This window comes from Hippocampus zosterae, chromosome 8 (assembly GCF_025434085.1).
Source record: "Hippocampus zosterae strain Florida chromosome 8, ASM2543408v3, whole genome shotgun sequence".
In the NCBI taxonomy this organism is placed as follows: domain Eukaryota; kingdom Metazoa; phylum Chordata; class Actinopteri; order Syngnathiformes; family Syngnathidae; genus Hippocampus; species Hippocampus zosterae.
The window spans coordinates 17,335,331-17,353,108 of record NC_067458.1 but is presented as its reverse complement, the minus strand read 5'-3'; the positions used below and the strand labels follow the sequence as shown (position 1 = coordinate 17,353,108).

The 17,778-nt window shown below is 43.2% G+C and overlaps 3 protein-coding genes across 9 annotated transcripts in view; all 3 read right to left on the bottom strand.

The window, feature by feature from the left end:
- The window catches only part of unc13a (unc-13 homolog A (C. elegans)), a 43,981-nt gene extending 43,467 nt beyond the window's left edge, over nucleotides 1-514 (bottom strand). For all 7 annotated transcript variants that reach the window (XM_052074700.1, XM_052074701.1, XM_052074703.1 and 4 more), the window contains exon 1: nucleotides 129-514. In XM_052074700.1, the coding sequence (XP_051930660.1) occupies nucleotides 129-150 (22 nt within the window). In that variant the 5' untranslated portion in view covers nucleotides 151-514. The remainder of the gene's footprint in view (nucleotides 1-128) is intronic.
- A 1,805-nt stretch (nucleotides 515-2,319) lies between these two features.
- Nucleotides 2,320-8,363, bottom strand: hmg20b (high mobility group 20B). The gene is made up of 8 exons (XM_052074412.1): nucleotides 7,346-8,363; nucleotides 6,141-6,341; nucleotides 5,190-5,310; nucleotides 5,049-5,095; nucleotides 4,168-4,234; nucleotides 3,658-3,873; nucleotides 2,993-3,125; nucleotides 2,320-2,777 (listed from the first exon to the last, which is right to left on the bottom strand). The coding sequence occupies exons 1-8, from the start codon at nucleotides 7,424-7,426 to the stop codon at nucleotides 2,765-2,767; spliced, it is 879 nt and encodes a 292-aa protein (XP_051930372.1). The 5' UTR covers nucleotides 7,427-8,363; the 3' UTR covers nucleotides 2,320-2,764.
- A 164-nt stretch (nucleotides 8,364-8,527) lies between these two features.
- Nucleotides 8,528-16,428, bottom strand: LOC127606284 (elongation factor 2-like). The gene is made up of 13 exons (XM_052074411.1): nucleotides 16,267-16,428; nucleotides 14,425-14,639; nucleotides 13,815-13,996; nucleotides 13,490-13,698; nucleotides 13,095-13,273; nucleotides 11,277-11,382; nucleotides 10,817-11,069; nucleotides 10,538-10,733; nucleotides 10,092-10,458; nucleotides 9,483-9,836; nucleotides 9,227-9,409; nucleotides 8,992-9,124; nucleotides 8,528-8,892 (listed from the first exon to the last, which is right to left on the bottom strand). Exons 1-13 carry the CDS (start codon nucleotides 16,267-16,269, stop codon nucleotides 8,699-8,701), a joined length of 2,574 nt encoding a protein of 857 aa, XP_051930371.1. The 5' UTR covers nucleotides 16,270-16,428; the 3' UTR covers nucleotides 8,528-8,698.
- Nucleotides 16,429-17,778: the final 1,350 nt, after the last annotated feature.

Here is a 17,778-nt window from a genome sequence, read left to right as displayed (position 1 = left end):
CTCCATAAATCAATGTTGTTGCGCTACCATAATTGCAGTGAAATCTATTCCAGTCTTTTTGTTGGAACTGATGTTTCAACACACATGACTAACATAAGAACATTAGAACGCTGTGACAAATGTCTTACCTCCAACACACAGCAAGGACATCTCTCGAAAGGGCTTTTTGGGTCAATTCCCGGCGTCTTGGCTGCTTTCCCAGTGGCCGTATAACGCCGCCTTCGAAGCGGCGAGAGAGGAGACACGTCCGCCTAGCAGCAGCAGCACCTCCACCACCACCACCGCAGCCCGACGGGTGTCACGATGCAACACATGAGTGGGAATTTCTTCCCTTTTAGCCTGACGGTGGGCACAGAGGTCCACCTGTCGTTAAATCAAAAGCTAAAGAAGACGAGGTATCTGTGCACTGAAATGGTCTTCTCTTTGCCCGTCTCAGCTCTCAGCCATCTTTGTCGGGCTTTCAGAACCAGCGCTGAGCCCACAGCTCCCTGTCTCCGTGGTGACGTCACAGCAGCGTGGCGGGAGAAGAACGTCAAATTCTGAGCACCGCCCTCGGATATTTTTTTAGCACGTGACCATTTAGCCTACTTGTCACTGACACGAATCAGAAAACAGAAAGGGGAATTATTTTTAAGATTAAGATATCCTTTATTTGTCCCGCAATGGGCAAATGACATTTTATTAAGCTATTTACATTTTTAATTCATTGTAAAATATTAACAGGTGCTTATTTAAATTGAAACAACGAAGGAATAAGTTCAGAGGGTAACATTTCCAAATGTATTTTTTTTAGAGAGAGAGAGGGAGGGAGGCGGCGGCCCGGTAGTCCAGTGGTTAGCACGTCGGCTTCACGGTGCAGAGGTATCGGGTTCGATTCCAGCTCCGGCCTCCCTGTGTGGAGCTTGCGTGTTCTCCCCGAGCCTGCGTGGGTTTTTTCCGGTTTCCTCCCACATTCCAAAAACATGCGTGGCAGGCTGATTGAACACTCTAAATTGTCCCTAGGTGTGAGTGTGAGTGCGAATGGTTGTTCGTTTCTGTGTGCCCTGCGATTGGCTGGCAACTGATTCAGGGTGTCCCCCGCCTACTGCCCGAAGACAGCTGGGATAGGCTCCAGCACCCCCCCGCGACCCTAGTGAGGATCAAGTGGCTCGGAAGATGATATATATATATATATATATATTATATATATATATATATCATACACACAGTATAAACGGCCCTCTTTTTGGACATATCCAGACATTCACAATTGACACGGCTGGTGTTTGGCTCTCTGAAAAGTATTTTCATTGTTTTCCCATGTGTTTTATAACTCCATATAAATACATAAGTTTCAAAATGTATAGTGTATTTTTTTTATTGTGTTACAATTTATTGAGAAGCACGTGGAGCTGTTACGCAAAGAATGAAACAAAGAAAAAAAATGAAACTTATTCACATTAAAACAACAAAAAGAGAAATATTTACGGGGCTTGAGTGTAGCCCAACACCGCCTTCTGCTGGAAGCCCTTATTAAACTCTGACCCACAGTGGGAGTGTCATGGGGGAGATCCCAGGATAATCAAAAAGGGAGAACCGTGGGGTGTGGGGTCAGTTTTGGACTGATGTCCCAAAAAGGGAGACCACTGACAAAATTAGGGAATACCAAAATCCCTGTGTTAAACTCACCGAAATGGCGCCTCTCCAAATAATGATCCATATAACTGATCCACTGGTGAAAGGACACTTTGATCCTCTCCTCCCAAATAAGTGTATGCAGAAAAGTGGTGAAGATTGCACGACGGTCTGTGTCCTATGTGTTGTGTTGTGTTATTTTGACTTCAAAATGGCGCCGCGTGAGTGGCTGCCTTTCCAGCAGCTCCTATATTTTGTTGTTCTACTTCTTCCTTTCATAACTTTGCTGCTGTGAATCGGGAATTTCTCCATTCCGAGACTAATAATGGTTTTCTTACTTACTTACTTAATACACGTCTATTTTTGTGGTACTACACCTGCACAATAATCTAATGACATACAAGAGCTAATTATGGACATTATCGTGTGTGTACATTATCTCTGTTAATTATGTGGTTGTACTAGTATTTTATTTACAGTATTTAAATTAGGGGTCATAATATTCGAAAGTCAGTGACAGTCTAACAATACCTCTACTATAACCACAATAACAAACATTGTCATAGTTATTACCTCTTAAAAACTCAGCTTTATTTTTGTGAAGAATTTTAAAATGCAGTCATTTTAATATAATCCATGTGTTGGTTCTCAATAGAAAGTGTAAAGTGCTCAGTGAGTGTGTGACGATAATAAAGATGACAGAGACAAGCTTGTCTACCTTATATTGGAAATATTTTCAGCACAGTTTCAAACAGCATTTTGGTCAAATTACAAATAAAGTTCACACCAAATAAAAGTTGATATGACAAGATTTCATGATCAAGCACAAAAGCATAATCGGATTCATTTGTAGTGATCCCAGCCACCGATGCCACATGGCATTACTTGTAAACTCCTTATTTTGACAAAGTAAACAGAGAGTACGCTTTACAAAATAGTTTCTGCACACTTTTAACAAAGTCACACATTTGTGCTGAAGTCGGAGTGGCTGCACACTTCGACCGACGTGTTCATGGCACTGACCTTTCCATCCCCCGAGAAGTCCGCACCCATCGGCCCAGATGGCGTAGATTGCACACAACAACACCTTGCCTGAAACTCCACGGGTGCAGGAATGACTTGGGGAGGTGGAAGGGGTTGTGCAGTTGTCCTACAACTTCTCACTTGAAAACATAAAATATGTATTTGGAGAACACATCACATTTAGTGTTGGCGACATATGAACATTTTACTTTTGGAGTGTTTTGATAGTCTAAATAGCTCGAGCTCCAACCAGACAAGCGGTTGGAAAAAAACAAAGGCTTCTGCGAGGAGTGCTTCAGAGTATGTGGTTTTTGTGTTTGTGTCTGTGACAGAAAGTCAGAAATAAGCAATCTACCTGTCCAGGTGAGAGAGGATATCGCAAAGCTGCGTAAACAAGGCCCGGTGCTTGTGAGGGTTCCCTTCGAGCGCGCCGCTGAGACGACTGAGATACGAATCCAGGTTTCCGAGGGTTGCCGTCTCGCCTGTGCCTGTTTTAAGACAGAGTGGATGGAAAAACTCCTGGGAATTGAAATCAGCAACATTTCGAATGCTTCCTTTGCAGTGCTTTTCCTGGCTTTAATTACACTGGTGGTATGTGAAAGAATCACTGAATTAAAAATTTCAAACTATGCGAAACGTTACAGTGGATTCAACTGTAGTAGTACTTAGTACTGGTCGTTTGTATTTACCTTTGAAATATAATACACCATCTTTTAGAACTGTTTAGAAGAGTTTCATGCTTATGAAAAGCCAAATATGTTTTGTATTTATAAACAGCTCCAGAGTATCAATCGTACAACTACGCATAATGTATCAGTTAATTTTCGGCTACGTTTTAAAATGTACTAAACAAAAGTCAATGTTGATCTCTTGTCCCATATTCATCTTGTGATACCAAACTAATGTGTATGTTTTCAGTCAACAGCCAAAATAAGGAAGTGGCTTCACAGTTCCAATACTTTTGGAGTGCTGTCTGCGTCAAAGATGTACAGTAAATGAGGCGATGCAGTGAGTGCTAACCTGGCAGCGGCACAGCAGACAGACTATTGACCAGCGTGTGTTTAATAGCAAGCAAGTGCTGATGAAGAGCCTGCGTGCGCTTTTCGTCCTGGCTCAGCTCCGCCTCCAGGCGCTCTTTGGCGTTGTACATGTCTTTGATGTGCCGTTGCAGCACCGCGTTCTGCTCCTCGAACTCCACGTTGGCCTTGCGAAGTCGACGCAACTCCGCCTCTCGAGCTGAGGTACGATTGAGAAAACAGACGATCATGCAATTGAAATGAATAGTCCTTCTAAACTTCCATGTGGATTTGTAATAGTTTAAAAAAATACAGAAGCTGGATTTAATAAGAATATCCAGCGCCATGCGTTTTTCCCTCTTTAATGGGGCTATGACCCAGATGCGAATTGTGGACAATTGTGAATTGTGAAAAAGTGGACAATACTGGACTGGTCACCACTCAGGGGTGGGGCCCATGTGAACCACGACAACTACCGAAACTCCTGAAAACAAATGTTTTACTTGTTATTTACCTTTGTTCTGATCGAGGAACTCCTCTGTGAAGATCGGGATGTCAAACCTGCTTGGGAGCTCGGATGTCTGTTGGGGGGGTAGAAAAATCAAGAAAAAGGATGGCACAAGCTCATAAGGGTTAAACTACTTAGCGACCTCATGATCACAAACATCATGCTAATCGTTACTTGGAACAGAGGGTCCAAAAATTATTTGGGATGAGCCATATGCTGTTTCACCAAGTCAAATGTATTATTACCGTATTTTCCATACTAAAAGGTGCACTGGATTATGAGGCGCACCTTCAAATGAATGGAGCTATTTTGTGCACCGCACTACAAGATGCAATCTACAATGCATCGACCAGATGGAGCCACGCTCAAGGAAATGCCAACAGAACAATGCACTACACTACACCCTGACTCATATAGCGACGATTAGATGTCAGTATGTGTCCAACTGCGAAACCGATCGCCTTAAGTTTGAACTCTGCGTTGTCAGCATGTCTCTAGCAAGGAGCCATTTTGGGGTTGACATATTACCGTAATGACCATACATAAGGCGCATTGGATATTAAGGCGCATTGCGAGCTTTTAAGAAAATGGAAGGCTTATAGGTGCGCCTTTTAGTGCGGAAAATACGGTATTGTCTAATTTCATGCAGCAGCTTGTTCATGTGACTTTCCATTCTGATCAAAAAGTTTGTATACTTGAGTGAAACCGTTGTGGTTGTAGGTTTCAGTTGTGTTGAACTACACGGAATTACAGTAATAAACAAGTCAATGTTTATATGTCGCTGTTTTGACCCGCTCATAAATGTGTCTCAGTGTGCTTCAGTGCAATTGGATTACGCATAGCTAAATAAAGCGAGTCTCTGGGCGTGTGAAGGGAGTGGCACACACCTTTGGCAAGCCTGAACTGGCACTGATGATTACAGATGGATTGTCCTCTGAAAGAGAAATCCTGTATGAGTACAAGTGCACAAAACACAGGGAATGTGGTGCTTTGCATGACGCATGTAACAGAGACAACTTGGTAGCCACCTTTCTTAATCCTCTTGTCTTGTATCTTAGTGCTAGTGATCTGATATGCCTCCGTCTGATGATATTCCTTCAATTCCTGGGCATACTGCATCTTGTCCCGCTCCGCCTCGTCCAGATAACGCTGCAAATTCACACTCAAGATGACTCCCACACATTAAAGAAGACATGTGCCATTTTCCCACAAAATAAGAGTTCCCCAGTAGTCTTTATAAAATGTGAATGACGCAGGACGGGGGCGACGGACCTGTTTGTGCAACTGGATTGTGGTGGGAGTGGCTGTGGTATGTAAACTCTAAACACCTGTCGCAGCCTTGTGCACGTGAAATGACAGCCCATGAAGTTGTTTCTAGCCTTTATAGAGTGGCCTCACACAAAACAATCTATGGCCGAACAATCCTCTCCAAGTTTCAGAACCGCAGGGTCAGACATTCAGACTTTGGTCTGACCGTAAATGTCAGCGTTGGCTTGCTTAAAACAATGGATCTCTCTCTTCTGTCTCCTCTTCAGCGGGTAAAATGCATTGTTTTTAACATTGTATTCGTGATTTTAACTGCTTGTTGTAATGGGTCCTTGAGTTCCTAGAAAGGCGCCCACAAATAAAATGTATTATTATTATTAATTAATTAATGTTCGTTGCAGTATTTTATATTGACTTTGCCCTTCCAATACTTCTGGAGGAGACTTTATGGACACATGCAAGTTAATTGTCACCATCTCACATGCAAAATAAATGTCAAAGGTGAAAGAAGACTTTTTTTCCCCCCCAAGTAAACTAAGCGTGACATTTACAACCAGACCAAAATCTGAATGTCTTAAAAGGCATATTTTCTGACATGAACAGTTTACAAAAGACTGACACTCGATGGGTGGGCAGGCACACCGGAGACCCAAATATGTGTCACTCAGCAAGGCAATATCCCGTTTAAGGGGCTTTGGATTGATTGAAATTACCTGTTTGTCATTTGGCGCTAATCGTGTCCATTCTGCTCCGAGCCTCTTGGTGATTTCCGGGAAAGGGAGGTCAGGATACCGGGCGCGCATCACTTCCCGCCGCTCATTCAAAAAGCGGACGTACCCGGTAACCGGCGCTTTGGGACCATTGGGAAGCACTTTTTTCCTTTTCTTGCCCTTGGGCCAACCTCTCTTCTTAGGCTGCGGTCAAAGTAAGCAAAATGAAGGTAGTAGTAGACTCCGGCAACTTCGCTTTACTCATTAATATACTGCAAATCTGATAGGATGACTAGAACAATACTGGTCAACACATCTTTAAATCAGAGACGCAAGCAAATGTTTCTAGATTTTTTTTTTGCGCTGATGTTTGATGACAATGAACATTATAACCCTGATATTTTCGGTTCGCCAGATGAGTAAAAGATTCCATGCTCTTTGAAATGTTTTTGGAATCGAAAATTTCACATCTCAAGCTTAGAAAAGAAGACAAATAGACTGTTTTTGACACAAGTTTCTGCTGCTGCATTTTTTTTGTCCTGGTGCCATGTCATTTTCATTGTTTGGTGATGAACCCATGATAAATCCATAAATACTTTACTTTTAAATACAATGCCCAAGAATATTATACATATATGTAAAGTCAATATTATGCATACATAATTGGATAATATGCATACATAGCATGCTTCAATATTATTAAATTATTGTTGACGTTGCAGAAATAATACTGAAGCATTAGAAGACTCCATTTATTACATTCAACATACTAACGTTAAACATCTTAATCAGCAGGTTTTTGTTGTTGCTTACATTAAAGATGTACTAATGTACTAGTTAACGCAGCGTCTTGAGATATGGTCATGCTCAATTCACACCATACGAACTGTTTTTTTCTCTCAATGTAATTGATTTATATCAATGAACTTTGTTTTGCATGTACATGTAAATATTTGCTGTAATTATTACTTTACGACTGCCTAAGCATAGGCTGATGATGGACAACGGCGCGGTCGGATTTAAATTCGGTCGTCGCCGTTGGAACGGTACTATATCGTAACCGAGGACCCCGTATGAATGCACGATGGCATCTCCTTGAACCTAGAACGAACTAATTTTAATTACATTATTGCACATTGGAAAAAGTAAAATAAGAGCGGCCGGCAAGTCAACGTTGGGGGTCCAGTTTATTAAAACAAAGCGCCCACCTCATCTTGAGGCTGTTCTGTGGATTGTGAGGCTCTTGGCTGCTGCGGAGCATCATTCTGCTCCTGTTTGACGCCACCCATGATCTGTCAGTCCTGTTGAAGTGTAAACGAAGCAAATCTAGTCAGAATTACGCCGCGTTCCGTCAGAGTGGAAACAGTAGACCAACTTGAATAAAATCAAAGTGACAACGTCCCCCGCATGGACGCCGCTTCTTCGTTGCTAAACAGCTTGCTAGCAGTGTGGCTAATTGTGAGACAATATACAGGAAAAAATATATACGGGGTGGGCGGGGAGAACGATTACAAAAACAAGCAGACAGAAAATTGTATTCTAAAAGAACTCACAAGAAATATGCAGTTGAGCAATTCTTTTATGATTATTACTCCGTTTAAATAATTATTACTCCGTTCACGGAGAAAAAAAAACGAAAACAGGAAGTAAGCCACGCTGGCACGCGATTGGTTTATTTCTTTCATTCTGATTGGTTGATAGTCACTCCTCAATGGTAAGTATGATCACCGTGCCTTTTCGATGCATTACGTTGCTTAAACTGAATTTCTCGGAAGAAGTCAAACATGGGAGTTACGACTTGACGAATACACAGAGTCGTACGATATACAGTACTACAAACATATCTTTGTCCCCAGTAAGTAAATAATCGTTTCTAACATGAAGACGTATCGGTCAAGATCAATAAATAAGATACGACCTGATTTTCCCCATTTAGGAGGATTCAAAATGGCGTCGATTGCGAGTGAATGTGTACATCCAAGTAGATCTATCAGGCATACAATTTAGAAGCGGAGATTTTAGTCACGCCAATTTTAACTTCGCTTATTACATCTACATTGGGCCTATATCAATGTTAAGGAACAATGTTCATGTTGGAAAGATGAAGTTTTTTCTTTTGCAGTTTAAGCATGAAACCTGCAGTTTCCACTTAAATGTAACAAACTGCTTTCGCCACAATATAACAAAGACATAAAACATTGACGCAAATACCAACCGCCGCCGAGTTACAGATTGCGTGATTGTAGCAAATCGGACATTGATACAATTCCCAACATGTATCAGGAGAAACATGAATACAGATGGGCAATAACATTGATTCTTTGCAACTATTGTATCATAGGACAGGATGTGACATGTGATTGAGAGTTGAAAAAGAAAAACGCATCGCATGGGTTTTATTTCCTTTTATTCGTTTACAATTTTTTGCTAGGTTTATCATTTATATTGTCAATCCTTTTGGCAAACCTTGGTGCTCACTGTGTTCTGTACAGTCCGGTCCCACAGTGCAGATTACAAGTGTGGGGAGGAATGAGGCAATAAGCAAATAGTGGTCCAAGCTTTTACAATTTGTCCAGGTAGTTGTCCAAGGCCGGGACACCTTCTTTGAGACCCTTGCGTTTACGCGTTTCAGTGACCACAACACCAGGCTTGGAAGCAGGTTCCAATGGGTTTCCTGGGAGGATCTGCCAATGGTCGAAGACGCACTGGGGGAAGGCCTGACCACCAGTGTTGGAACGAAGGTCAGCTGTAAAACCTGAACACGGAACCATGATGCATTAATAAGGACATTGCCAAAAGGTGCGGTAAAAGCAGTTACTGGGTTGAGTTTTGGCTGCTTTGCTGGAACCCTTACCAAAGGACTCCATGACAGGCAGGTAGGCCTTGATGACAAACATGGGTGTACCCAGAACTCTGGCCTCCTCGAACACGTGACCACGCCTCTTGGTCAACACCCCATAGATTCCACCCATCGCAACCTCGGGACACTACAGAGAGGAAAGCAACACATGGAGTTGTAGTTCTACTTTATTCCAGATATCAGGAGACTTAATATAGCCAATGGTACCAAGTATAAATTCAAGACCAACCTGGATTTCCACCAAATAGACAGGCTCCATGAGTCTAGGCTCAGCTGTGAGCTCGCAGGCGTACAGAACTCTGCGAGTGGTGGGCATAATCTGGCCACCACCGCGGTGGATAGCATCTGTATGCAGGGTGACATCATGGATATCAAAGCGAACCGCACGCATGTTCTCTTCACAGAGGACGCCCTTAAGACAAGAATTAAAATCAGGACCAATTCATGTTTTGATTTACACAAGGTCAACAAATTGTGTCCCATACCTCCTTGACAGCCCACTGAAAGCCAGCGACAACGCTGTCCTTTATCTCATTGAGGTACTGCACACCCTTGGTCACATCCACCAGCAGGTTAGGGCCAGTTCCGTCAGGTCCAAAGCACCAGATCTTTTTGCAATCTGTGGCTTCCCAATCGTACTTGTCTGCAAGGTAGCGAGCGCGGGCCTTCATCTCCTGACGAGCGGTGACTTCTCCCTTCTCAATGTCCTCGGCCAAACCGTCCTCTAAAGGACGTGCCCTCATGAACAGACGGTTGTGCTTGTTTGGGGACTTGGACAGACATGTGACCGAGGACTCTGCGCTGACGGTCTCCCTGTAGGACACTACGGGCTCAGATTTCTAGAAAGAAAGACACCAGTTTGGGAATTTGAAGACAGTCAGAAATGCAGCAGCTCAACTGTAAGCATTTGGAGGTTTGAAACCGGAGGGAGTGCCAATGTTAAGCCTAGCTACAGCCAAGTTGTTCGAAATTAATTGTCTGGTTCCTGGCTGCTGTCGGGGTGCCATTGAACAAAGCACCTGGTGCGCAACACAACATATACAGCATACTAATTTGAATTTCCCCTGAATTTTTAAAAAATAAATAAAACTCACCTTGAGTGGGATGCAAGCATGGTCCTCCTCAAGATCTTTGAGGCAGATCTCCAGATGGAGCTCCCCAGCACCCGCAACAATGTGCTCTCCAGACTCCTCAATGATGCACTGCACCATGGGATCAGACTTGGACAGACGCTTTAAGCCCTCCACCAGCTTGGGGAGATCAGCCGGATTTTTGGCTTCCACGGCGACTCTCACCACCGGGCTGACACTGAACTTCATCACTTTCATGTTGTGTGCCTGCTCAAAGGTGGTGATGGTTCCAGTCTTGACCAGGAACTGATCCACACCGACCAGACCCACAATGTTGCCACAGGGTACGTCTTCAATGGGCTCCGTGTAGCGACCCATCATCAGAATGGTCCTGGAAAGGAAGGAGGGGAACAATTTAATGTTTGAACAACACTCACCCAACAAAATTCAGGTCAGGTGTGGAAACAGACCTCTGGATCGGTTTCAAGTAGAGATCCTCTTTTTTTCCAGGTGTGTAGTTGGGCCCCATGATGCGTACTTTAAGACCGGTAGAAACGGTTCCAGAGAAGACACGGCCAAAGGCATAGAAGCGTCCCTTGTCGCTGGTGGGTACCATCTTAGAGATGTACATCATCAGAGGAGCCTTTGAGTCACAATTCTTGATACCTGAAAGAAAGGATCAGTCGGACAATCCAAGGGAGAGGAAAAAATGTGGCCGTTACATTAAACAACGGGACTCTTCATCATACCCATGGCAGCTTCATCTTCATCGGGTCCTTCGTAAAGCAGCTCGCAACGGTACTTCTGGGCAGTGACGGGGGACGGCAGGTGGATGGCGATCATCTGAAGGAGGGCCTCTCCTGCTGGCAGCCAGCGACGCATCACGGCCTTCAGCAGGGGCTTGCCTTCTTTATCCTTGTCTTCAGCATCCAACTTGATATCCAGCTTCTCGATCAGCTTGCTAGTCTCCTCCTTCTTGAAGTTCATGATGGCATCAAATATCTGGGGAAGGATAGAGGACATTTGTCAAATCCGAACATTGCAACCAAAGAAACTTTAAAGACACTCAAATATGCGACCTACTCAGACACAAGCAAATCATCAGAACTGTGAATCAGGTCAAAGTGAAGAATGTAAATGAAGTCATCACTTGCAGGTATTAGCGCCAACATGGAGTTCGATCTCAGTAACTGCAAAATTAATCTTTACCTTGAAGATGGGATCAAGGATAAGATGAACAAAACTGCGAGGGATCCTCTTTCCGTCAGCTGTAGCTGGTGACTTTGAAAACTTTCCAGTTGCTGGGTCAAAATACCTACAAACATAAAGCACGCCATTCAGTCCATAAAAACGTTTTACCGCTTTCAATGTCCGTCAGGATGAGGAACACCTGCTGGATTTGATCAATTGCAATCATGGTCATAGAAAGGACCAGTTAAGATGAATGAGCTGAAAGTTGCACTGAGTGGAAAAAATATCCTACAATTCAACCAGAACTCTGGCACCCACTGCTTAGTTTGTAGCCACCAGTAACAATCATAAATTAATTAGTCCTGTGTACAAAGCCCACCTCTTGTAGGAATCAATGTCTTCCCTTCCAATCAGAAATCCCAGAATGATCACGAAAATGTGAAAGACTTAGCCAAAGGTCTTTAAAAAGGAACTCCGACTGTAATGCTCTCTATGATTTATTTGGTTTTTGAAACATTATACGATATATTTTCCAAAATAAATTTGTAGAAACTATCAGGATAAACTCCTGCATTTTTTTTTTGCATGTGCCATGCATTCAGTGTGGTTTCTACCCTTTGCCACACAAAGCAAATCAACTGCAACTACTAGCTAGCATCAGTGGAAAGGGGGACAAAATGCCACACTGTACAGCTTTGGGATGTCGTTTTCAAATCAAACCAGAATGAAGGAAGTGAGGTCAGGCCCCCAAAGCTTTCCTTAAAAAAAAAAAAAAAAAACAAGAGGAATTAGAAGGGCTCAGTTTTTGAACGTGACATGACCGAATCAAAAAAAGGTGAGGCGTGATTCGTTGTTCCCCGAGCAACTGTGATGATGTTTTCAGTTGACAACAAATTGACATCAAATTTTTGTTGCCCAACTCCTATTCCCCGAATGCATTATTAATCAGTGTTACTGGGGGAGCATAGAAAGCGTTGTAAAGAACATTTTTGACTTGCTTTCCCCGCTAAGGAAGGGGGGCACCTGCCCAAAAGACCCGTGGCTGTTGCCCTCGTCTTACGAGAGAGCACACTGGTGTGTCTTGCTATGAATGATGGGTAAAACCAATGGCAGTGCCCTCCATATTTCCTCACATGGAGCTTAAATCCCCACGAGTGACAAATTATAACTGCGAAAACATGAAAAACAGAAGGCGTTGGACACATACCTGGACTATGCTTCTTTAGTAGCTGCAGCTATATACAACTCTCAGACAGCAACTTTTCAGAAGAGGAAACTAACAATGCTTAATACCAGTGAAGCAGCCTTACATTTGCAAGTGTTCATCACCTACCACTTCATTCTCATCAACAGGCAGCGACCACAAATACACAACTGAAAACAGCCATCTCAAGTTTCCACACGTCATGACAACGCCTCTTCTTGGCAATACAGTAGGACAATTTGTTATTGTCTGCCGCACCTGCATTCTCCCAACTCCAACACTAGCAAATGTGCTTGAGGAGGAGACGCTTTGAGATTCCAAGGCCAACAGCAGCCGACAAAGTGCCAAGGATTTCACATTTCTGTCAAGAGCAAAGTGCCAAAATCGAAGCGCTGTGCAAACCTTGTCCCCAATGGGAAACATCTCACTGGTGAGAGTTGCTTGCCTTCCAAGCATTCTCCACCAAGTACCAATTTCTGCCTTTCATGGAGATCAAACGCACTACATATTTTGTCACCCGGTGCGACTCAACACCCGTATCACCACAAAGTTCACTACCTACAAATTTATCAGGAACCACATTACTCCCTCTTAACGTAAACTTAGTGACCACCTATGACAGGTGCTCTTACCTGTCACCCCACAGCTTCTTCATCATGTCTTCCACCTTCTTTGAGTGCTCAGCAGGTGTCATCTCTGTTTTGCCCTTGGCAGCAAACTTGGCTGCATACATCTCAGCAAACTGCTTGAGAGTGAATGCCCAGCCGTGGAGGCCAGAGCCAAAGCCAACGGTGCCGATGACTGGATCAACCTGGAAACAAACAAAGAAAAACATCAATATTTACGAAACATTTGTGGAGCTTTCTAAGTGAAATGCCCATTTTTAAAGAGAGTGTTAAATTGGATTGCTTTGAGGTAGAGCAGTACAAAAATGGAAAACTCAACTGTGCTTTTCCCCATTTGCACTCATGGGCAATATATAAATAATCAGTTTAAAAACACAATATATAAAATACATCCCCCACACCTGGATATTGCCCATGGGTCCATCCTCTTCACCATAAGTGGAAATGATGACATTGACATTCTCGACGATACGCTGGAAAGTGTTGTACAGGTCATCAGGGTCAAGCTGCAGCTCCAACAAGGCACGGTCCATTTTGTTCATCATCAGGACAGGCTTGATGCGCTCACAGATAGCCTGACGGAGCACAGTTTCCGTTTGGACGCACACGCCTTGTAAAGAGGGACAACAATAAATGGTGTTAAATATTTTTGCACATTACCACACTAACAGTAATGGGGGATGCATCACTGCAGACGCAGTCGCTTCCGCATCTTGTTGAATTTACCAGAAACGCAGTCGACGACCACCAGGGCCCCATCAGTGACACGCAGAGCAGCCGTCACTTCAGAGGAGAAGTCGACGTGTCCGGGAGAATCGATGAGGTTGATCAAAAAGCCGGAGCCATCCTTGGACTGCTTGATGAATGCCAGGTCATTCTCACTCAACTCGTAGAACATGGAGATGGCTCTATAATAATAGGGACGCAATTTGAAACCAAGCAATACAAAAACCCAGTGTGCAGTTTGTACAATCAATTTTTCCCCCTGAAAAACATCTCCAGAGTCAAATAAGAATCATCTTTGGTAGGACAAGAAAAATCTTCAAAACTACAACGCAGTGATGAGCAAAAGGACTATTTCTGTGACTTGTGTGTGTGATAAACACACAGAGGAAATTGTCATGTGAAATAATTGCGTGACAATGCACAGTTTTATGGTGGTAACAGTTCAACAGATTCACCATTTTCAAAATTCGAACCCCCAAGTCACCCAGAATCATGGATCACGATCAGATCAAGCACAATGCTGGCATTCCAATACGTCTCATACACAACTTAAACTGCATATTTAGAAGCTGCACTTCTGGACCGAAAGAACAATGCAACAAACACTTACGTGGACTTGATGGTAATGCAACGTTCCTGTTCGTCCTTCCGCGTGTCGGTGAAACGGGTCTCCCCAGCACGGGCCGAGGCGATGATACCAGCCTTTGACACGAGGGAGTCCGTCAGGGTGGACTTGCCGTGATCGACGTGCGCGATCACAGACATGTTACGGATGTTGGCCTTCTTGTCCATGATGGCACGGATCTGGTCGATTGTAAAGTTCACCTGCAGAGACAAAAACAGTTTAGGACGTGGATGTGAAACAACTCAAATATTTGCACTTTAGAACCGAGGCAGAAGTCCTCACACTGTAGTTAAGAATGGATACTTAACTGTCAAAATAAATAAAAAATGATAAAATCCTGACTCAACATCTGTACTTAAGAAAAACGGGACAGAAATGTACTTCAACAGCAAAAAACAATGATACACCCTGCGAGTATTTTCCCTCACAAGCAGATATAGTGCTTATATTCACATAAAATAAAAATCACGTCACATGTCATGTGAAGAGATGGCATTGGCTCAACTTATTCCTCTCAAAACATTGTGTCCCATCGCATTGCGAACATCGCGAATCATATAATGCAAAAACAAAGCAAACGATTGAGAAAAGCCACAAATCAAATGGTACGGTTACATGTTTGAATGCCAGAAGGCGGTGGTTTCTGCTTGGCTCAACAATACACAGGAATCATTAATCTACCTCACAACAAACTTTCAATTCTCTTTCATATGAATTGAGAACATAACACTTGGAGAGTCCTGTCATTCTTGCTCTTCAGTTCACATTTCTGTGTCACTGCTATCCCGTTATCTCAGCCGTACAAGATCCCAAGGCTTCAATCAGAAATCACTTGCCTCCGTGTACGTTTAAGGTCATGTTGTCAAAACACAGGAAAGAGATGGTAGCGCTGTCTACAATCAAATGTAGGGAGTACAAACTACGACAAAGACACTAGAGCGGTGATAAATTATGCTTGTTGTGTTAAAAACTTGAATGATTTTCTTCAACTTACCCAATTCCATCAATATAGAAGAGAAGAGGCTTGCCAAGGTACAATATGGCATTCGCTAGTCATTTTGAAATACTGTAGTGCACATTAAGCCACCTCACCAGCAGAGGGGAGGAAAAAAATGCTCTGACGCACAATTTTCGAGTCAGGGCGTTGTGAATCCGCGATCACAAGTCGTCAAATGTGCATTTTCTCAAGAAGATACTTTGGCCTCACATGCCTTAGTTTTCAACTCGAAACAAGGGGTTTGACCCAAACATCTGACACCCATTATCAAATGTCGGTATACCGGCCACGTGTACAGACTTTGACACAATGCTACGCGTTAGCATTAGCAAGTCATCTCAACGACGTATCCTACGGGACGATGACAAAAGGCCCGAGGATTCCCGAACCACAGCAGCCATTTCGGCCGACGTGAATGTCTACGGGACACGACAGCCGGAGGTCGATTGAAGTCAGCTTGGTGTTTTTGACTACCATCAGCTGTCTGGGCCGTTTATGGCAGTGCACAAAGAATCCACGTATACCGGTAAACCAGTCAACCGCCGCTCCAATTACAGGCCTAGGCGACAAAACGGTAACACAACCGGGAAGCACAACGCTTTTCGCATTCAACGGGTTATTAAATCAGGCAGGCACGTTTCCCCGAAACTGCTTGGCCTTCAAAAGGGTGAATTACAACAAGATGGTTGCCGGTTTTCATCGGTGAATGATCGACGCCCAATACCGCATTCACGCAAATGAATGTCCTCTCGGCGCGGTAATATTAACGGTGAGAACACCTCGCCGTCTTACGTATTCCGCAATAACTTACAAAAACGAATTCAACTCACCATTTTGGCGGATGGTTTTGGATTCACTCGGTGGAGAAAACGCCGACAGCAAATATTACACTGCCCACCACACGAGGGCCTAGGCAGGGAAGAGAACGCTGACGTCAGACGAACTGCATATATACCGCGTACGTCAAGTTGATGGCGTCATCACGCCCTGGCGCAGCCGCACCGAGGTTCTGTTCAGTTCAGCTCGTAATGAATCATTTTGTCCAGTAGATGGAGTTGCGGCATAATATGGGACAACCTTTCCCAATGAATAATAGTTATGGAGACAAACCAAGCACACTATGGTATATTAATTCTACACCGGTAGGAATAATCCATCTATTCATTTTCTATATTGGTCACATTAAGGTCATAGGAATAATAAAATAGTACATAGGGATTTAGTTTTTGTTCCACTAGGTTATTCAATTTCTCATCTGAATCTGTCCAAATACAAAACGTATTCATGACAAATAATGCAGTGCAACATAAAAAAACAACTAACTTTTACACAATATGTGAGTGCCAAGTCAACTGGTTTGGAGTGGACAAAAAGGAAGGAATTATTAAAAGGAATAAAAAAATGGCCTGATTTGATGTCCCTGCACCATATATGCTTGTCCATAGCCTTGTGGATGCAGAGTAATTGCTGATGACAAATGTCTGGCAACGTAGCCTGAGTAATTAACAATGAATTGGAATGACATGATATCCAAGGGATACGACTTTTCGAAGCTGTGGCCTGTGGGTAAATTGTACACAATGGCACATTTGTACATATCCTCTATGAGGGTCAATTTGAAATGAAAAATAAAGATGAAAAAATAACAATATTAAGAGGAACAAATTATACTATATAAAAAAAAATATTATATATATATATATATATATATATATATATATATATATATATATATATATAATATATAATATATAATATATTTAAATACACAAATAGATATTTCTGTATTTTGTCTCCCCTCGGATAACAAAGGCTTCTGCTACATTCTTGCACCGATACTCACATTTCCTTCAGCAAAACATCCACTGAAGTAACACGCCCCGCACTCAAGCATCTTGCTTTTTTTTTGGGGGGGGGGGGGGGGGGGAGTGAGGGGGTGGTTCTCGGCAATGCTCCTGCAGCTTTTAAGACGCGCCTTGTAAGTGCCGGAAGGGGTTTTGGGTGTCATTCTACTGTGTGTTTACTGACAGTCAAACTGCAACATCCATCACATTCCACTGACCCAGTTTTTTGAAAGGTCACACTTGCATGTTTTCACTGCGTACTTACTTCCGCACTCACATTCGCCTCTTTGGAGACGCTTCCAAGTGGCGTTTCTGCTCCAGCTTTGTCTCTGCATTTGTGCCTAGTTTTACACTTACACTGCACATTCTGAGGGGGAAAGAAAAAGCTATGAACAGATTATTCATTCATTCATTCATTCATCTTCCAAGCCGCTTGATCCTCACTAGGGTCGCGGGGGGTGCTGGAGCCTATCCCAGCTGTCTTCGGGCAGTAGGCGG